The sequence below is a fragment of the Podospora pseudoanserina genome, chromosome 5 (assembly GCF_035222485.1).
Source record: "Podospora pseudoanserina strain CBS 124.78 chromosome 5, whole genome shotgun sequence".
Taxonomy (NCBI): domain Eukaryota; kingdom Fungi; phylum Ascomycota; class Sordariomycetes; order Sordariales; family Podosporaceae; genus Podospora; species Podospora pseudoanserina.
In genome coordinates, this window is record NC_085924.1 from 3,456,865 (window position 1) to 3,476,560 (window position 19,696).

Here is a 19,696-nt window from a genome sequence, read left to right on the forward strand (position 1 = left end):
GCCTTGCAGAATGCCTCTTGGGTCAGGTACTCTGCACAAGGCTTTTCACTTGGTTTGCCCTACTGTATGTCATGAGAAGCTAATACACTAAATGTGGGTTTCCACCCATACAGCCCTGTTACTCATGGTATCAATTGATGTTAATCCCGATTCTTACGTTGTTGATAGCGGTTAACCTGACGGTCAGCGGTTGGGAAGCGGATTGGGTCGCACAGGCAGACAGGCGTCCAAACCGCACAAAATGCACCACCCACCTCGAATGAACAGAGCCTTGTGAGGTCAACCTGGACATAATCACTCACATTCACCGTCCCCAGCGCGTCTGCGGCTGCTTTGTGACCAGCTGGTTGGTTTTTTCCAAGCTTCAATTTAACTCCGCACCCATCTGCGTGTGAAGCCCAATATGACAAAGCCGCCTCTTTACCTTATAACTTGTCATCGTTTTGCCCTTCATTGAGGGCTACCCTTCACACCTCACCACGCGATCGCGGGGTAATCGGTATCAGCTCAACCATCAAGATGGCCAGGTGGTTGGACCCATTCATCGGCTTCCAGGAAGAGGTCCCATCGCTCTGCTCACGGGGCATCAATGGCTTTGGCCAGGAAGAGAGCTATATCCCTTACCAGGCGTTGGAAAAGTATTGGGATCCCGACAAGATCAACGAGGTGCTCAATTCCCGCAAAGGCGAGTTGCAAAACCTCGATGTCGAAACTATCCAGACAAGCTTTCTCCGCATCTTCTCCATCCTGGTTTTCAGTACGAAACATAACGCCTTCAGGATCAGCTATCTTTCCAAATTCATCAACAATCATATTGACGACCACAATCTGCCCCTATTGCGGGATCAGCATCCTCACTCTGACCCTGCCATGGCCGTCTTTTCCACCGGAGAGGAAGGTCTCGCAGCATGGGAGGCGTTTGACAAGCACCAATTCATGTTCAACCCCTTTATGCTGGAGACAAAGTGCCGACACAACCATCCCCTGGCCGAGCGGTGTATCGTTCCATGGAAACGCGTCGGTGAACTATCCAGGTCGAAAAACAACTCCACCGTCGTTGAGAAATTCAAGATCAACTCGGACAGCGAGTTGCGTCAATTGGTGGTAAGAAAAAGGCCTCTATATAAGCATGCTGAATATTGAAGGTGTAGGCTGAACACAGACACAGGAAACCATTGCCGTGAAGAAGATTTGCCTACGACACGACGACGAGGACCTCACACGCGAAGCCGAGGAAACGTTCTCAAACGAGCTGGTGGCATACATTGGGTTGAAGAACAACTCATTGCAAGAGGATGCATCGCGATATTTCCTCCGATATTACGGCTCGTTCAGGCAGGGGGGTTGGGGCTATGTGCTCCTTGAATACGCCGACAAAGGAAGCTTGACGGAATTCTACGCTAGGAACAATATGCCCTACTACCCCTGGCAGGTGTACAATGTATGGAAAGCCATGCTGAATCTTCTCAGAGGCCTAGAGCTCCTTCACCATTTTAACAATCACAAGGCCTGCCCTGCTGTGCGAGGCATCCATCAAGATCTCAAACCGTCCAATATCTTTGTGTTCGAGGACCGCGAAGACCTCACCGAAGACAAGCCGCCCTACAAGCACAAGTACATCTTCAAGATTGGCGACTTCGGGTTGAGCAGCATGCGCCTAAGGCAGACTCTCCATCCAGACAACAAAGGGACCAAGATGTACGGGGCACCAGAGATCACCACACCCACGGCTGAACTTCGCCATTTAGATGGCGGTGCAACTTATAAGGTAGACATCTGGTCAATGGGGTGTATCTACTTCGAAATGCTCATTTGGATCAACTCTGGCGAGGCGGGGCGAGACGAGTGTCTGATCAAACGTCTCAAAGAGGGCGGCCCTGATGGGGCATTTCACAACCGGGGAAAAGAGCTTGCCGCCCTCGAGGAGATGTTGGAGCTAACGCTCTCCTGCAAACGGCAATGTGACGACCTTACCCAGCCTATAGCTGAACGAATCATGCTGTCAATGCTATGCGTTGACCCTTGCGACAGATCGAAAGCCAAACAGCTTATACGAGAGTTTCAGGCGATCCTAGAAAAGACTGCTGGAGGAGACAACGCCCGCAATGGTCCGACACCACGTACGGCTCTTACAGGTACCCGCACTCAACCCAGTCACAACACGCGTGGCAAAGCAGCCCATTTATCCAACGCTCAACCGCGCGCTATCTACGGTACTCATCCTTCGGGCTCACCCGATCTCATGACAGGATATCCTTCACGTGTTGCAGCAAACGATCACAACAAAAGCGAAGACGGCGAGGACTTTGGCAAGGCAGGCCATTCTCTTGGGCCACCGCTAGGGCCAGTACAAGAACCGCCCGCTCATCGCGTCCATCCTTCTGCCGCATATCGTGGCGACATCCCTACCTCTAACTCACGGGCTCCGCCTAGGAGCCTCCCTACCCGGGTCAGTGCACATGGTGTGCCACACTCCAATCAACACAACCTTGAAGATGTTGTTGTTCCCTTATTTGGCGGACAGCGCCCTCCATCATCTGCTCTTTCACCTACGAACAACCAAGGTCTAAAGCAGGCATTCTTTGTCACACAGCGGCCGTTGTCAGTCGATTCCGGAAGGGCAGCGGATAGGCATTTAGGTTCCATAGAAACCATGGCGGGTTTTCAGCCTGCCTACTCTCAGCCCGATACAACCTCGCCTGTTTACAGCCCCAGGTCAACCCGACAGGGGAAGTTGCCTGCCTCGAGACCAAGCAGTGATTCAACCGCCAGGCGTGGGGAACAGGATGGTCCTTTCGTCTGGGATATTCTTGTTCACAAAGAAAGTAGCAAGAAGAGGAAATGGCCACGTGGATCATTTGAACACTTGCTGGGACAAGCCGACGCTCTGAAGTATCAGCAAGGCAGAGAACAGGTGGGGAACAATCTTTTGTCTTTTAATCATTAGCACCCAAACACTATGGCGTTCATTTATTAACCCGAAGTGTAGATATTCATCGTCGATGACTCCGAAAGCATGTGGAAGTACTGGAAAAGTGTTGTGGATACTTTCGAGGCGCTGTCCTACCTAGTCAAGGCGTGTGATCCCGACGGCATTGAGCTCTATCTCATCTCGGAACCACAGAAGAAGAAGGCGAACAAGAACTCAACTACCGACCTTGTAAAATTTTTAAGAGAACTTAAACAGCCCACCAAGCAGAACAGCAACATCGAGTCGAGCTTCAGTCGTATCTTGGAGAACGTTAGGGTGACGATCTCGGACACGGCGAGCAATTCAAGCCGTGTGTCGATTTTCAGACCCCAATCTGGAGCTGGAATCAGCATCTATTTTTTTACCGATGGTGTGTGGGACGATGACGACAAGCAGGGGAACCCAAACATTGCTCACCCGATCCAAAATTTGATACGAAAAATGCAGCAAAATAACCACGACCGAACCAAAATCATGATACAATTTATCCAGTTCGGCAACGACCCAGCTGGAACCAGGCGCCTGAGGTATCTTGACAACGGGCTCAAGTCAGAGCTGGATGAGTTGTAAGTTCAACTGTTCAAGTCTCGCCTTTATTTCAGCTCTCGTTGCCCTGGCTTACTAACTTTACCGCCCTACCCAGTGACATCGTCGACCGCAAACCATGGAACAGCAATGTCTGGAAAATACTGATCGGAAGCCTCAACCGCAAAAATGACAAGGACAGCGATGACGAAGAACAGGACGTATTCCACAACGCACAAGAGGGTGACAGATTGGGTATCCAGGACAACAGTGTGGCGAGCTCCTCGCCCTTACAAACCACGTGGTTGCCTCCGAGACAGACCACCCGGGTCTCCTCGAACTCCCAGATGCATCCCACGAATTGTCCATTCGGAACTGGACGAGGCGAGTGTATATGCCGTTAGTATGCGGGCTGAACAACGAGATGTTTTTGGGGGGATATGCTCTTTTCTCATCTCTCCTACCGCACTGAACCCCTCCACTTTCCGTTCATACCCCACATAAAGGACGACTGTTCAGGGTATCTCTCTTCTATGTACACATGGGGTTTTGGAGATCGAGATCATTTTTATTTTTCTCGTAGTCGTCAGGAGTCTGTGCTTTCTTCGCATTTTTTTATATACTTTCGGACAACAGAACATGATTGCGGGGACTCTGGTTGGTATATATCTCTTACACAATGGGCAATTAAAGAGTCTTCGTGAGGCTGAGCATACATGTTGGGTTTATGAAAGGAAGGAAATTTGGTAGATGATCTAGGCTTGAGGCGTTTTTCTGGGAAAGCAGGGAATGGTTTACATGATCTGTCTTGGTGTTCAGGAAAGACGAAACAAAGATACCCTTCTTGTATATAATGTTTATATTACGGCCAGTATATAACCTTTCTCGTTTATTTCTCCGTTACCAGTTCAAAACATGGCCTTTTCAGCGTTAGCAAGATATATGGGTATATATCTGTACATACCTGTTACCTTTTTACAGACATGGGAACGTCGTTAAGAGGGGGTTTGGAATGAGTGTATAAGATATGAAAGCTTCCAAGTTACCTATGGTTCTTCGAGGCTTCTTGAATGTTTCTGACACTTCTTTGCTCGCTTCCCCATTCACCTTGCTCCCACATTAAACTTTCCCTCAGGCCCAGCCCAGCACGCCCTGAGCCAGTCAAGGTAGCTTTTAACCATGTTTTTCCTGCCACTGGCAATTGTTTAAGTGAGTGTCCCCTCCCGATTCATCCTTCATCACTTCTTTTCTCATTTCCCTAAATCCATCAACACTTTTTGCTCAGACAATAACCTCCCCTCCATCATGCCTGCCGGACCACAAACCCAACAGGCGAATACCGAAAAACGAGAGCCCTTGAAGAAAGCAGTCGAAGATCTTCTCTTAGACGAACCCCTGTTTGCAAACGAACTGGAGGATTTTCTAGAACAGCGGAGGAATCGCGCCTGCGTCGACAAAGTCTTGACAAATGTCGCGGAACCCAAGGATGAAGACCCAGCACTCGTTCCTGAGGTCAAAATGGAGGAAACCCCTGCACCGATGACACCTGCAGAGCAAGAGATGGCCGAATGACGCGACCTGATCAAGAAGCTTGAGGGCTGGTAAAAGGAGAAGTTCGCAAAAGCTGACGCAAATGTCGGTGACGGAGTGGAAGCCCTTTGATGACTTGCAGATTGCCGCGTGGATGGCGGTTGATATTGAGTCACTTCGGTACAACGTTGACCGAGCAGACCATGGTTTCTTCTCTAGCGAGGGCAAGGAAAGCTTCCTTGACGACGTGATCCTGGTGCCCTTTCTCGTTCGTTGGTGTACGTTGATTTCCTCCCATGTCAGACTTTATCATCATTGCTGATCCGAAAAAAAAAACATACACAGTCATGTCTAAAGACAGGTGGACGAACATCCCTTCGAACCTCAAAGACGGAGCTAGAAGCTATCATCCTCGGGAAGAAAGTGGGGCCAGATAATTCCGGCTCGTCTTGTCAGTCGGCCGAAGATAATGATGAGGAGGATGAAGATGGTGGTGGGCCAAACCGCAAACGGAGAGTCGGCAAGAAAGGCAGCATCAAGAAGAGCTCCAAAAAGAGGAGAGTCACCAAGGAGAAAGCTGTCGTCGAAAGCGATACCCATCCCTCCAGGCGCAAACCTTGGTGGGAAGAGTTGGCGGACCTGCCTGATTGGTTTGGCCTCGATGGCGGATTCAAGAGATTGCCTGAGCCCGACTGGTACGGATTCGAGGTGCTGGCCGCCGTGATTGACAAAGACAAGGCACCGAAAGAATCTTCTTGAAGGCCCAGTTGTGGTTCTTATATTGGCAGCTCTCTTTTTTTGCCGGATATTACCTACCTTTACCCCATTTTCCCCCATCTCAATAAAAAAGTCTCTCCCTCTATCCTGTCCCATCTTGATACCAGCCTTAAAATCTCCACCATAAACACCATATAAACTCGACCAGAGACTCAAGTGACGAAAAAAGCCCACAAGATATTCCCACTTATGTAAGGTAGGTAGACAGAGGATTGACCCCCCCGTTTGCAAACAACAGGCGCGACTCAATGAACACAGAGTTGCCCTCACCATCAAGGCCATGTCAACTCGACCAGAAACCCGATAGAGCGACTCAGAGCCGAATTAGGAACTCGAATTCGGCACAGTCCACAATTGGCCAACAACCTCGACGACCAAAAGAGCCACCTTCCCAAAGCTGGACAGGTATTGCCCCAACGCAGTTCTTGCTCGTTAAATCAGGACTTGTCCCTGAATTCAATCACCTCGCCCGCTGTCCATCGTTATTATCTAATGTTATAGCAAACGACTTTCAATGAAGACGGTAACTTGCCTCTGCGGGAGCTAACGAAGGAGTCTATTATTAGGTAGATAAGTGCCAATGATTTACAAAAAGAGTTTGGTCCAACTAGGTACCAAGCTCATGTCGAGGATGATATTACGTAGTCTACTCCTTTCTATGTATCGTTTGAGACCCCTGCAATATGCTTACCTCCCTTACAAGAGCCCATATCCATACAATAAGAGAGAAACATTTACGGAGCCCCCTATTTATTTTACCAGCGCCCCCCTCTATACCTATCTACTTACCCTTCCTATAATATAATTAAAGACCTTGAAAGAAAATTAATAGGCCTTTAAATTATCTTTAAGGGCCTTTGAATTATCTTTGAAGACCTTCGAATTATCTTCAAAAGCGTTTCAATCATTTTTAAAGGCCTTGAAAAATAGTTAAGATGCCTTGAAAGATAGTCAAGAGGCTTTAAAAAAATAAGCAAAAGGCCCATATAAAAAACCCACCCAACGCCCCATACGCTACCGATGCAAACAAACGCTAATATCACAGTAACTGCGTCCCAAAACAACACCAAGACCATCATCCAAAACTACTCAATAAATCCCCAATCTTCTGCGACTTCTTCTTCGGCTTTACCCCCGCGCTCTCAGTAGTAGCCTTCCTCTTAGGCTGCGTTACTGCTACCGTAGGCGCTTCCTCAGCCTGCACCTCAACATTCCAATCCCTGGAAAACTCCCATACGCACAAATTCCTCAGTAAACCCTTATTGGTGTTCACCTGTCCCGGCTCCGACGGCGTCACCAAAGTGATGGTAGTATACGGATTATCCAGTCCCAGCTCCTCATACTGCAAAGCCATGTCCATGTCCCAGTACACGTACCGGTAACACTCCACCGGCGCCCAGGCAGGCGCGTCCTTCAGCGGCTGGCCGATGACCGGTGGCGGGTTTGTCATTGGCGAGTTGACGTACACTGCCTTGATCTTGGGGAACTTAGTTGCATAGTGCAGCATGTGTATACTGAGCGAGCCTGGCATGGCAAAGAGAATGAGACTGCGGAGGGAAGGGAAGGGTTCTTTTTTCTCGCTCCAACCTCGGATGAGGTGGTTGTTTAGATTCAAGCTCGGTTTGTTGCACGAGAATCCCGAGTGAGCGGCTGTTTTGATGCCGTGGTCTTCCATGTGCAGGATGACCAGGCTGCGCAATTCAGCGAGGAGGAGGAGGTCGCGGGTATTGAATCTCTCAATATCTTTAATTTTAAGAATGGTGAGGAAGTGAACGTTGCCCGGGTGCGGCTGCATGGTTTGGATGCGTCTGGGTAACTCGTCCGGCTCGACGTCATCTTCCCAGCGGAAAGGCTTAACACCATGTGGGGTGTTTGTCCGTGAGGTGTTGATGTAAATGGCATCGGCGAGGAGTTGCCATTGGGTGTATGTCATTCTAGGTGGTGGTGAGCGGTGTGGAGGGTCTGGATGAGCGAGAGAGACATCGACTTACATTGGATTCAAGAGCCTAAAAAGCTGCCTGAGGCGGGGTTCTGGTAAAAGCACGAGATGGTTTGTTGTGAGGCTGGCCATGTGCTTAGCGACCGCGCGCATACACATAGAGACCAGATCCATCTTACGGACCACATCCTGGGGACCAGTTACCGAAGTCATTATACTGTGGGGGGTCTGTGCCAACAGTTGTTGTTGAGAGACAAGAATTGTCAAGGGAGGCCTAACATGAAGTTACAAGGCTTGACGCGTCCACAATGATGTTCGAAACGTTGGACAGTCCATGATCAAGAAAGAGTAAGTGGTGGAGGTTTGCAGCGACACCAAATGTCCATTGTGTTGGTCTGTGCAAAGGCCTCCCAGAGAAGGTTGCGTGGGAAACTCAATAGGAAGGAAGGCAGGAGCGACTGCAAGAGCACTTCTTCAGCCAGTTCAGAAACTCACAAGACGGAGCTCTGTTGAGGTTGCTCTCGTGTGCGTGTGTGTACAGTCAAATGTTCTATCTAAAAGAGGCATGTCTCTGGCATCATGGTCCCCAGTGGCCGATATAGAGCGACCACCGGAGTGTAAATGCAGAAAGTGTCAATCTATCCCCCGCTTTCCCCTCCAGACCGTCATGGTGTAAGACTTTTACCGGAGTGAATACGAAGGAAAAATGAAGTTTTATGTTGTTGAAGAAGAAAAAGAGAAAACCTTCAAATTTGGGACGAGCAGAAAGACTTTTAAAGGAAACTTTGTCGTCGAGAGCGGGGCCACAAACCATCCAATCAGAAAGCGTCGGCCCCTGAGAGAGCCCGGGCCACATCAGGCACCAGCCACACAGAGCCAACTGAATTGCACAGCCCGGGCCGTGGGGAGCCATACCTAACCATCAAGCCCCACAGCGGGGTTCCAAACCGTTTGTGGTTTATCCTTTTCCTCAGGTTGCTATTATTCCTGGCATTGCTGTAAAGTGAATATTATCTGGCCCAGATAAGAAAAGATTCTCTTGGTTCTTAGACTCTTCAGTTCAAAAAGCACCTCTCACCCTCGCAGCCTACGCCCAAGACCAGCAAAACCACAGCGCCTTAACAAAAGCGCCCAACTTTGCGATACCCCGCCATCAAGCATTTAGATCTACCCATCACCACGACCCCCATCAGTCAAAATGGCAGGCGGCAGCGGCGCAGCTAGCTCTCGCGGCAGAGGAAAGTTCAGAAAGTTCACCCGCGGTGGTATGTCCCTCCCCTTTCTCCCTCCCCCTTCCAACCCCATAATTAAACCCCAATCCAGGCGGCAAACACTTCTCCAAGAACCTCCGCCCCCTCGACGCTGACGGCAACGAAATGGGCATGTGGGGCGACGCCCCAGCCAAAGACGAAGAAGAAGACTCCGACTCTGAGGATGACTCCTCGGAGGAGGAATCCGAAGACGACAACGACGCCGTCAAAATCCCCACGGCGGCGGCGGAGGAGCTAAGCCGCGAGGAGCGCAAGAAGCAAAAGAAGGCCGCCAAGGAAGCCGCCATCAAGGCGAAGAAGGGACCTGTCCAAGTGGGGGATATGCCGTCAGACTCTGACGAGGAGGAGAGCGAGGAGGAGGAGGCCAGCAAAATGCCTGCCAACCCGAACCACTCCCGTGCTGCTCGCAACCAGACCAAGGTCCCCAAGAAGAGCGCGGATGATGACGAGGAACTCGCGGCCGGGACGAAGAAGCTGGCTGTTTCGGCGCCGAATAAGAAGGAGAGGGAGGCCATTGCTGCGCAGGAGGCCAAGGAGAGATATATGAAGCTTCATGAGCAGGGCAAGACGGATCAGGCAAAGGCGGATTTGGCGAGGTTGAGGGAGATTAGGGCGAAGAGAGAGGAGGAGGCGGCGAGGAGATTGGTAAGTTGATCGTATTGTCAGATGAGGTTCTACCCGGAGAAGGTGACTAATATTTCAACCAGGCTGAGAAGCAAGAGCAAGACGAGGCCAACCGTCTCAAGAAGGCCGAGATCGAGGCCAAGGAGGCCAAGAAGCGCGAGGCGGCTCTTGGTCCTGCGGCGAAGAAGAAGGGCAAGAAATGAGCAGACGACGACACTAGGCGTTGTTTTTGATGGACGATTCAGGCCGGCTTTTTTTGGGTTCTCTTATTACATTGTCTCTTATTACATGCGCTTTTGGTATCCTCCTCCCCCTTTGCTCGTTACATATATTTATCTTGGATTAACACCATGCCCATATGTGACCACCGTATATACCTCTATCCACCCTTCTAAATGCTATCTATCACACCTGAACCATGTCGTACACACGCATACCCATTAAACACCATATTCAACCAAACTGATCAACACATACCACCAACCCTTTCAAACATACAACTTGACGCAATAATCAGGGCATACCAGCCAACCCCTCCGTCCCCACGGCCTCCTTCCAAAACTCATCAAAATCCACCCCCTTCTCCTTGAACATATCCCTAATCTTCTGCGCCACCTCCACCTGCCTTTCCTCCGTAAAACCCCCCGGCCTCCCCGTCTCAAACTGCACAACCTCGATCCACCTAAAGAACAAATCCTCCTGCCCAATCGCCGCGAGCGCATCCCTAAACTTGAACACCTGCTTCCTTCTCTCATCCTCCTTCGTCCCCGGCTTAGCCCCCGTGTCAGAAAGATCAATGCTCAACCACCCGAAATTCTCATGGTACACCAGCACCAACGTCCCAAAGACATGTTCGTCAACAACCTTCTTGTCGACCAGCTCCGTGGCGGCGACCATACCCGCCCAGTCCAAATCCCAATTCGCGTCCATAGTCAGGTACCCAGTCTTTTGCTGCAGGAGCATAGGGGACGTGGCGGAACGGATCTGGTTCCAAAACACCTTGCGGAGGTCGTCGTTGGCGAGGAGGTCTTTACCTTTACCTAGGATTTCGACATCCCACTTGCGGGAGCGGCGGAGGTAGATTTCTGAGGGGCGAAACCCGACTTTGTAGCGCCAGTGGCAGGGGGAGCCGGTGAGGGGGGAGCCGATGAGGAATTCGTAGGGCCAGGGCCAGACGAAGATTGCGAGGGTGAAGTCGAGGAGGAAGGTGGAGGCGCGGCGGAGGAGGACCCAAAGATATTGGGAGGTGGTGAGGTCGGTGAAGCGGAGGGTGGTGGGGTTTTCTTGACCGGAGAGGGAGAGGAGGAGTTGGAGGTACCAGGGGAAGATGTGTCGGAGCCGGAGGATGAAGAGAGCGAGGACGAGGAGGTTCATGGCTACGGGGACGAGGAAGATTTTGCGCTTGAAGGGGGAGGGGCGGGGGTCGAGGTGGGAGATGTAGATGTGGGAGGGGTCGAGGGTTTCTGTTAGGGGGTTGAGGGAGGGGGGGGCCACCTGGAAGGGTTTGGGGGGGGTGTCTGGGGAGGAGGTGGTGGATTTGGGGGTGAGGCGGGCTTTGCCTTTGGATGTTTTGGTGGGCGCCATGATGGGCGGGGGTGAGGGGTATTGCAAATCGATATGTAAAGAGAAGTGAAATATGAGAAAGGGGAAAGAAAACAGTGATGAAATTTTGTGGTGGTGATGAGGAAAAGTGAGAGACTGATGGTTGGTGAGTTGTTCACGGTCTCTCTGCAAATGAGATGAGGTTTAGCTATTCAGGGGATAACCCTAACCCTTTTGAGCGTTACATCGGGGCCCCGGTTTTTGGAAAGCGCCCGCTAAATCCCCGTGGACGGATTGCGGATCCCTGTCTCTCGGCTGGGAAAGCTTGAGCCTTGGCTGAATTTTTGAAAGTCCAAGAATTCCACGGATGCTGGGAAGAGAGAGAGAGAGAGAGAGAGATAACGCGCCAACATCGCAACCCCTCCTCTCGTTTCCAGTCCGAAGCGCAATGCTCCAACAGTTTTCTACATCATGAGGGGTGGTCTATGGCAGGTGAGTTTTTTCAATTTCCACGCGCCATTCTCCAGTTCTCCATATCATAATGGCCGGTTAACCCCTCCACCACCACAGAAGCAGAGGCGTCCATCCGCCTGCTTGCTCTGCAGTTACAGCTACAGCTACAATCTCCGACACAGCCTCCGGTCAGGCACTTCCGCGAGAATCTTCTCAGCACTCGTTAGCAATGGCCTAACCGAGCCGACGACCTTGTCGACTTCGAGAAGACCAACAACTTCGGGCCAGGTCCGAATCTCGAACAACACCCGCAACAATGGCTTCATGCCAGCCTGGGCAAAGGCGCCCCCTCCGAAATTAAAGCCCCCAGCACCGAAACCTCCTCCACCACCGCCGCCGCCTCCTCCTCCCCCCCCTCCTCCGCCGCCAAAGGCTTCTACTCCTCCTCCACCACCACCCCCTCCCCCTCGTCAATGGCAGCCCTCCCCAGCACGGGACCAAAAATCAGAACGAAGCAGCACCCCCTTCCAGTTCAGCCGCCACAAGAACTACAACCCCGCCGACAAACCTGTCTTCAACCCATCAGACAGACCTACCTTCAACCCATCCGACAGACCTACCTTCAACCCATCCGACAGACCTACCTTCAACCCTCCCTCGTCTTCACAATCAAAACCGTCAAACCCCTTCCCCGAATGGGCCAACCTGACAAGAAGGCGAAGCAACAATGACACCGGCACTGTCAAAGGTTTTGACTTTTCCCGACCAGCAAGATCAATGCCGTTTGATAAGCCAGCTCCTCCTCCGTCGTCAGAGTATCAGCAGACGCATCGAAGACGGTTGACGGCTTCACAATTGGGGGGTGGTGAGCAGAGCCCCGCGCAACAACCGCACAGCAATAGTCCGAGCGATGAGTGGGCTAAGCTTGTGGCTGCGAATAAGGAGGAGTCGAGGCAGCCAAAGAAGATTATGCTTACGGCCGAGGACAAGGCTGCTTGGGCTTGGGCTGATGAGACGGGTCAGCGGCCGCAGGTGAGGAGGGTGGAGAGTCAAGAGCAGGGGGAAGGGGGGAGGTATGTACATCCGGAGGATAGGGTTGCTGCTTCGTTGCGTGGGACGTGGGGGATGCAAGCGGCCGGGACGGTTGTTCAGGTGGTTGGTGAGGAGGGGGAGACTGTCGGGAGGAGGGAAGGTGGTCGTGGGAGGGAGAGGGAGGTGGTGGTGGAGAAGTCGAAAAGGTCAAAGGGTGGAAGGAGGAGGAATGACGATGAGGATGAGGAGTTTGATGTTGACTATGCCGAGGAAAGGCGCCGACGCAAGGCGGAGAGGAAGGCTGAAAAGGAAAGACAGAGGTTGGCCGAGTTGGATGGGCCGACGCCGATTTTGCTGCCCGAGTTCATCAGCGTTTCCAACCTTGCCAGTGCGCTGGGGGTGAAGGCTAGGGATTTTGTGAGGCAGCTGGAGGAGCTGGGCTTTGAGGAGGTCAGTCAGGAGAGTATCTTGACCGGTGAGACGGCTGCGCTGGTGGCGCAGGAGTATGGGTTTGAGCCGACGGTGGAGACGGGAGAGACGGAGGATTTGAGGCCGAGACCGCCGCCGGAGGACCCCTCTTCTTTGCCGTTGCGACCGCCGGTGGTGACGATTATGGGGCATGTTGATCATGGGAAGACGACGTTGCTGGATTATCTGAGGAAGTCGTCGATTGTGAGTCAGGAGCATGGCGGGATTACGCAGCACATTGGTGCGTTTTCGGTTAAGATGAGTTCAGGGAAGCAGATTACTTTCTTGGATACACCGGGCCACGCAGCGTTCTTGTCGATGAGGCAGCGGGGAGCTACGGTGACGGATATGGTTATTTTGGTGGTGGCTGCGGACGATAGTGTGAAGCCTCAGACTATTGAGGCTATCAAGCACGCGCGCGGGGCTAACGTTCCTATTATTGTTGCCATCAACAAGATGGACAAGCCCGAGGCGAACCCCGACCGTGTCAAGGCTGATCTTGGCGCTCAGGGGGTGGAGTTGGAGGACTTTGGCGGTGATGTTCAGGTTGTCGAGGTCAGTGGCAAGACTGGCTTGGGTATGGACGACCTCGAGGAGAATATTCTGTTGCTTGCCGAGATGCTCGACATCCGCGCGGAACAAGATGGCATGGCAGAGGGCTGGGTGTTGGAGTCCTCCATCAAGCCCATCGGTCGTGTGGCCACCGTTCTGGTCAAGAGGGGTACCCTCCGCCCAGGTGATTTCATCGTCGCCGGAAGAGTCTCCACCAAGATCCGTCTGCTGAGAAACGAAGCGGGTGTTGAAATCCCAGAGGCTCCTCCCGGAACAGCAGTCGAGATCTTGGGGTGGAGGGAACCACCCGCGGCGGGTGATCAAGTCCTCCAGGCACCAGACGAAGACACAGCCAAGGTCGCCGTCCGGTACCGTCAGGAACAGAAGGAGCGCGAAGAGGCGATTGAGCAGATGGCGGAAATGGAAAAGGAGCGCAAGGAGAAGGAAGCTGCCGAACGGGCTGCCAACGGGGAGGAAATTCCTGAAGATGATGAAGCCACCGGCACAAAGTACCTCACTTACCTCATCAAAGGCGACGTCCACGGCTCTGTCGAGGCCGTAACGGCATCCATCCTCGAGCAAGGGAACAATGAAGTCCGCCCCAGGATCTTGAAATCGTCGACCGGGCAAATCAACGAGAGCGATGTCGAGCACGCACAGGTTTCTGGCGGGGCGATCATCAACTTTAATAACCCCATCGCGGGACATATCAAGGCCATGGCTGACGCGGCGGGGGTGCCGATCTTGGATCATAATGTTATTTATCATTTGGTCGAGGATGTCAGGGGACGGTTGTCGGAGCTTTTGGCGCCGACGGTGAGCTTTAGGGTGTTGGCTGAGGCGGAGGTGCTGAAGGTGTTTGCGATTAATACCAAGGGGAGGAGGTATCATAATGTGGCGGGGTGCAGGGTGAGGAATGGGGTCGTGAATACCGGGGGGAGGTGTAAGGTGCTGAGGGGGGAGGAGGTGGTTTACGAGGGTGAGTTTACGCTACTTCTGCTGCTGCTAATGATGATGATGATGATGATGGGGGTGCTAACTCTGTGAAAAATAGGGACGATCGATGAACTCAAGCATGGCAAGAAGGAGGTGACCGAGATCAAAAAGGGTGGTGAATGTGGTATCATGTTCGAGGGGTGGGATGAGTTTCAAGAGGGCGATCGTATCCAGATGGTGGAGGAGATTAGGGAGAAGAGGAAGTTGTAAGATGATTAAGCATATAAATGGGATTGGGGAGCATTTAGATGGGGTGTTTATAGAGACCGAGGCAAAATCACGCTGCATCTCATCTTCATGGTCATGAGGGCATGGTTTTTTGGTAGGCAACAAAAAATGCCCAACCAAAATATTTATGTATAAAATATCTGTACATTCCATCATAAGCAGGGACAAGCTCTTCCTTTTACATTACCACCTATTTGGAGCATTTGCTCCTCCTGACGAGAATGTCCGGCTTGTTGTCTGGACCCTGGCACGCTCCTTCTCCAGTTTTGACAACCCAATGCGATCTGTCATAGGTGTGGCATCGATAATGTCGTCAAAGTCCTCGTTATCCGACCCATTGTCCGAATCTGGTTCTGCATCCGAGTCTGGCTTCATGTTTTGCGAATGTGGTGTTGGCCTAGAGATCACTTCTGGTTTCTTCTCAAGTATGTCCTCCTTCTCGGTGAACGGTTTCGAAGCCAGAATCTTCCTCCGAATAGCCTCCATCTCGGCGTCGTCATCGCTGTCGTCTGATATCGCAAACGGGTCCTTCTCTTCCTCCTCTGGTATTGGTTGAGATTGCTTTTGTTTCCCTTTTTGTGGTGGCGGATTGCTTCCAAGGTATATCCCATCAACCTCATCCTCTTCCTCCTCTTCATCATCATCATCATCATCATCCTCCTCGTCGTCCTCCTCTTCCTCATCCGAATCGTCCGAGTCTATTGGGGCTCGTCTGTTGACATTGCCCCCCGCCCAGATATCATCCCCCTCGGCCTCCTCCCTATTCTCAGCATACTCCCTGTCCAACCTCTCCATCCATTCCTCCTGCGCCCTCTTGACCCCCGCCTCATCCTCACAGGCAGCGTACTTCTTGAGCAACTTCTCGTTGATCTCCAAAAACGCCTTGCCATACGAGAAAGGAGCGAGGATCTCCTCGGCCCATTCTAAATGTCCGCAAATCGCAAAAGCGGCCGCGAGAGCCTCGACGCAGTTTAACCTCCAGGGCTTGCCGTAGTTGACTGTGTTGGCGGCGACGAGGTAGGGGAGGAGACGCTCGTGTTTGCCGCCGACTTTGTTCCATTGGACCTCTTGGGTGCGCGCCCAGGAGCACTCGACCACGGCGGCGCCGTTGGCTTCCAGGATGGGGCGGTCGGCGGGGGAGACTGTCTGTTTGCCGTTGGGGGTGATGATGACGCCGGCGTGGCGCTGGCCGAGGTGGAGGTCGCGCATGAGGCCGAGCTTCATGAGTTTCTTGCCGGAGCAGCGTTTGGGGTCGCAGTGGCCTAGGTCCCAGCAGGCGGCTTTGAAGGCCGGGCGGGAGCGGGTGGTGGTGGAGGAGGAGGGGAGGGTAGGGTCATCGTTGTTGGGGTTGGATTCGGGGCGGTTGGAGTGGCGGGGGGGGCCGCGGTGAGGGTTCTTGCCGCCGCGGGAGAAGTTGTCTTTTTTGTGGCGGACCATGGTGATAGCTAGAGGGGGCTATGTTTTTGTGAAGGGAGGTGAGGGTGGTGAGGGTGGTGAGGGTGGTGAGGGTGGGTGGTGATATCAGGAAGCTGAAAAATGTCAGAATAATAATTTATGGTGGGGTGGGAAACGTCACCCCCACTATTACCAGCTGAGGTTTACCCCGCTTATGCAACGTTCCGGGAGCTTTCACAGGGGTCCTGGATCTACATACCCCCTGGGATTTATTCGAGAAACGGGTCGTTCGGGCTTCTTGCATGCTGCCACCTGCTTGTTTGCTGCCACCGACAGTTGCAGTCCAAGCTTCCTAATCTCAACCCCATCCCAAATTCACGTTGCTGCCTGTCTACTGGTGCTTTAATACTGGCGCTGTAGACGACTTTGTACTCATAGCACTACTTGCTTGATATTCCAGCTTCATAAGCTGTCCTTATCCCCCCCGACACAGACACCACTGACGAGCCGAGCTCCCATCCCCGTCGAACCGCCCCCAGAAAGAACAACACCACCATTAACAATGGAGGCGGCCTCGGCGCGATACGCGGCAAGGGACCGCTGGGGAGACCCGGGTCACCCGGCGCCGTCACAGCTTCTACGATACATTGCTTCGGCCTGCAGTCCCGAGAACTACGAACCCAACCTCGCGCTCAATCTCGAGATCAGCGACCTCATCAACGCCAAGAAGGGCTCAGCCCCGCGCGAGGCGGCCGTGGCCATTGTCAACTACATCAACCACCGCAACCCCAACATTGCCATGCTGGCTCTGAACCTGTTGGATATATGCGTCAAGAACTGCGGCTACCCTTTCCACTTGCAAATCAGCACCAAGGAGTTCCTGAACGAGCTGGTCCGCCGCTTCCCCGAACGCCCGCCTATCCGCCCGACCCGTGTCCAGCTCAAGATCCTCGAGCTGATAGAAGAATGGCGCGGTACGATTTGCGAGACGAGCAGGTACAGGGAGGACTTGGGGTTCATTAGAGATATGCACCGGTTATTGAGTTATAAGGGGTATACGTTCCCGGAGGTCAGGAGGGAGGATGCGGCCGTGTTGAATCCTAGCGATGTAGGTTCTTGACGGGCCCGTCTGTGAGCTATGGGCTGCGATGCTAACCGAATAGAATTTGAAATCGGCAGAGGAGATGGAAAAGGAGGAGAGGGAAGCCCAGTCGGCCAAGCTACAAGAGCTCATTCGCAGGGGCACCCCTGAGGACCTTCGCGAGGCCAACCAACTGATGAAAATTATGACGGGTTACGATACAAGATCGAAGGTCGACTACCGCGCCAAAGCGGCGGAGGAGGTGGCCAAAATTCAGCAGAAGGCGAGGTTGTTGGAGGAGAGGTTAGCGCAGTTTAAGCCCGGTGATAAGATGGCGGACGGTGATGTGTTCTCGGAGCTTGCCTCAGCCCTGTCTAGCGCCCAACCAAAGATCCAGAAGATGTGTGAGGAAGAGTCGGAAGACCACGAAGCTGTCGCGAAGCTGCTGGAAATTAACGATGCCATTCACCGGACTTTCCAGAGATACAGGCTGCTGAAGAAGGGAGACTTTGAGGGTGCTGCCAAGTTGGCCGACCCCAATTTCACCCCATCGGCGAGTGCTGGTGGGAAGGGCGCAGCCGGCGAGCTGTCTTTGATTGACTTTGACGACGCTGCGGCAGACACAAACGGTTCTGGCAGTCAAGGGGCATCTCAAGCTTCCGGATCTGGTCTTGAAAATGACCTCCTAGGCCTGTCCTTAGGGGAAACGAGTAGCTACGGCCAAACGGGCGGTATTGCTTTGGGTTTTGGTGCCAATACTAGTATGCTTTCTTTCCTCCTCACCAACGTTGGACTATGGCTAACAGTCCCAGATATCCCTGGCCCGGCTCTTTTGTCTTCGGTTACACAAAACAACAGCGCTGGAGGGAACTACAGCGCATCAACATCAACCTCACCAGCACCACCCCCTGGCTTCTCAAATTTTTCCGCCTTCAGCTCGGCGCCCTCGTCCAAGACGACCACCCCAAAGCCTGTCAGGTCGGCGTTCTCACCGCCCGCCTCCAAACCAGTTTCCAACGATCCCTTTGCCCAACTGGCCTCTCTTGGCTCCAAGCCAGCGACACCCACGCCAGCGGCACCCCAAAACAACGACGATGACGAGTGGAGTTTCTCCTCGGCCCTCCCACCAGAAGCTCCCGCCCAGCCCAGGGAGCACACGGCCGTTATCAACAACACCAATCTCAAGATTGACTTCAAGGCCTTCCGAGCGGCCGAGGGACAACCACCGGTGGATTTGCTCATGCTGTTCAGCAACAACACTCCCTTCCCAGTAACGGAACTGCACTTTCAACTAGCAGTGACCAAAGTATGTTTTTGCCGTTAGTATTGTGTAGAATACCTCATGCTGACTTTTTCGACAGGGCTATGAGTTACAACTCACGCCACAGTCCGGCCGTAACCTCTTGCCAAAACAAATCAACGGGGTCAAACAGGAGGTCAAGGTGTGGCGCTCGGGGGACAAGTCGCAGAAGGTGGAAAAGATCAAGCTGCGGTGGAGGGTGAGCTACAAGCTGAATGGGGAGGTGAAGAACGAGATGGGGGAGGTGCCGGAGTTTAGTATTCCGTAGACGGTTCCAGCGGTGGTGGAAAGTGAGGGTCTGGCGCGTCGTGGTCTGTGTTGTAATATCCGGGATTGAGCCAGGAACGGAACATGATGCATGTTGATAGTTGAAGCGGAGAGCGCGGAGGCTGAAAAAGCGATTACAGTTGGTGTTTTCGAGACCTGCGGGTGTTGGAATTACAAGACGTCTCTTTTTTTTTCTCTTCTTCTTCTTCTCTTGTTGCCAGATGGACCTGCCCCTATTTATACTACCTGACTGCAGTGACTGCAACGGTAGGGCAGTGTGAGCGGTGTGGTGTAATGGCATGGTCTCAGGGGGGAGGCTCCTTCCTCATTTTTACTCAATGACACCTGAGCACCATCCTCGTCATTCGAGCATGACCTCTTCATACTTGCTCGGAAGCCTTGCCGTTATCCCGCAAGACAATGCTGAATCATCTCAACTCGAATATATTAACTGGACACCGCATAACAATCACGAAAGCGCAGCCCGCCGAGATGCTGTGGTACTTGCTGGGCCCTCCTCACCGCCCTCTTCCTCTCCCACGGCTTTTGCTGGCCCATGGAAGAGGGCTGGGGAGAAGGGGGACGTTTTGTGCAGAGCGGTGTGCGGGGCATGGCTTGGGCTGAAGCACAGGGTGATGGGAAGATTGAGGAGAGGGGAATAATGGAAAGGGGGGATAGGCGGATGGTGATGGTGATGTTGTATATGATTTAGACAACAGCGGGGGCTATCTTGACATCTTGGAAG

At 52.7% G+C, this 19,696-nt stretch overlaps 7 protein-coding genes across 7 annotated transcripts; 4 read left to right on the forward strand and 3 right to left on the reverse strand.

Moving 5' to 3' along the window:
• Positions 1 to 519: 519 nt before the first annotated feature.
• On the forward strand, positions 520 to 4,544 carry QC764_508300 (uncharacterized protein; the record flags this gene model as incomplete). The annotated part of the gene is made up of 4 exons (XM_062948085.1): positions 520 to 1,104; positions 1,169 to 2,914; positions 2,990 to 3,537; positions 3,615 to 4,544. The coding sequence occupies 4 exons, from the start codon at positions 520 to 522 to the stop codon at positions 3,898 to 3,900; spliced, it is 3,165 nt and encodes a 1,054-aa protein (XP_062799488.1). The 3' UTR covers positions 3,901 to 4,544.
• A 2,256-nt stretch (positions 4,545 to 6,800) lies between these two features.
• QC764_508307 (uncharacterized protein) lies at positions 6,801 to 8,457 on the reverse strand. The gene is made up of 2 exons (XM_062948086.1): positions 7,795 to 8,457; positions 6,801 to 7,737 (listed from the first exon to the last, which is right to left on the reverse strand). The coding sequence occupies exons 1-2, from the start codon at positions 7,953 to 7,955 to the stop codon at positions 6,879 to 6,881; spliced, it is 1,020 nt and encodes a 339-aa protein (XP_062799489.1). The 5' UTR covers positions 7,956 to 8,457; the 3' UTR covers positions 6,801 to 6,878.
• Positions 8,458 to 8,668: 211 nt separating this feature from the next.
• QC764_508310 (uncharacterized protein) lies at positions 8,669 to 9,973 on the forward strand. Its single transcript, XM_062948087.1, has 3 exons — positions 8,669 to 9,007; positions 9,066 to 9,658; positions 9,721 to 9,973. The coding sequence occupies exons 1-3, from the start codon at positions 8,941 to 8,943 to the stop codon at positions 9,838 to 9,840; spliced, it is 780 nt and encodes a 259-aa protein (XP_062799490.1). The 5' UTR covers positions 8,669 to 8,940; the 3' UTR covers positions 9,841 to 9,973.
• A 177-nt stretch (positions 9,974 to 10,150) lies between these two features.
• QC764_508320 (uncharacterized protein) lies at positions 10,151 to 11,221 on the reverse strand (the record flags this gene model as incomplete). Its single annotated transcript, XM_062948088.1, has 1 exon — positions 10,151 to 11,221. The coding sequence occupies one exon, from the start codon at positions 11,219 to 11,221 to the stop codon at positions 10,151 to 10,153; it is 1,071 nt and encodes a 356-aa protein (XP_062799491.1).
• Positions 11,222 to 11,650: 429 nt separating this feature from the next.
• Positions 11,651 to 14,890, forward strand: IFM1 (translation initiation factor IF-2; the record flags this gene model as incomplete). Its single annotated transcript, XM_062948089.1, has 4 exons — positions 11,651 to 11,671; positions 11,750 to 12,194; positions 12,219 to 14,663; positions 14,739 to 14,890. The coding sequence occupies 4 exons, from the start codon at positions 11,651 to 11,653 to the stop codon at positions 14,888 to 14,890; spliced, it is 3,063 nt and encodes a 1,020-aa protein (XP_062799492.1).
• A 201-nt stretch (positions 14,891 to 15,091) lies between these two features.
• TSR3 (ribosome biogenesis protein tsr3) lies at positions 15,092 to 16,345 on the reverse strand (the record flags this gene model as incomplete). The annotated part of the gene is made up of 1 exon (XM_062948090.1): positions 15,092 to 16,345. One exon carries the CDS (start codon positions 16,343 to 16,345, stop codon positions 15,092 to 15,094), a length of 1,254 nt encoding a protein of 417 aa, XP_062799493.1.
• A 257-nt stretch (positions 16,346 to 16,602) lies between these two features.
• Positions 16,603 to 19,409, forward strand: GGA2 (ARF-binding protein). The gene is made up of 4 exons (XM_062948091.1): positions 16,603 to 17,411; positions 17,467 to 18,145; positions 18,197 to 18,690; positions 18,746 to 19,409. Exons 1-4 carry the CDS (start codon positions 16,866 to 16,868, stop codon positions 18,950 to 18,952), a joined length of 1,926 nt encoding a protein of 641 aa, XP_062799494.1. The 5' UTR covers positions 16,603 to 16,865; the 3' UTR covers positions 18,953 to 19,409.
• Positions 19,410 to 19,696: the final 287 nt, after the last annotated feature.

Excerpts from the sequence above, each read along its gene's own strand:
- QC764_508307 (XM_062948086.1), bottom strand. The coding sequence starts at position 7,955 with ATGACTTCGGTAACTGGTCCCCAGGATGTGGTCCGTAAGATGGATCTG. Across the intron at positions 7,738-7,794 it reads TTTAGGCTCTTGAATCCAAT|AATGACATACACCCAATGGC; the intron begins GTAAGTCGATGT and ends ACCACCACCTAG.
- QC764_508310 (XM_062948087.1), top strand. The coding sequence starts at position 8,941 with ATGGCAGGCGGCAGCGGCGCAGCTAGCTCTCGCGGCAGAGGAAAGTTC. Across the intron at positions 9,008-9,065 it reads CAGAAAGTTCACCCGCGGTG|GCGGCAAACACTTCTCCAAG; the intron begins GTATGTCCCTCC and ends ACCCCAATCCAG. Across the intron at positions 9,659-9,720 it reads AGGAGGCGGCGAGGAGATTG|GCTGAGAAGCAAGAGCAAGA; the intron begins GTAAGTTGATCG and ends TATTTCAACCAG.
- GGA2 (XM_062948091.1), top strand. The coding sequence starts at position 16,866 with ATGGAGGCGGCCTCGGCGCGATACGCGGCAAGGGACCGCTGGGGAGAC. Across the intron at positions 17,412-17,466 it reads CCGTGTTGAATCCTAGCGAT|AATTTGAAATCGGCAGAGGA; the intron begins GTAGGTTCTTGA and ends CTAACCGAATAG. Across the intron at positions 18,691-18,745 it reads TTCAACTAGCAGTGACCAAA|GGCTATGAGTTACAACTCAC; the intron begins GTATGTTTTTGC and ends CTTTTTCGACAG.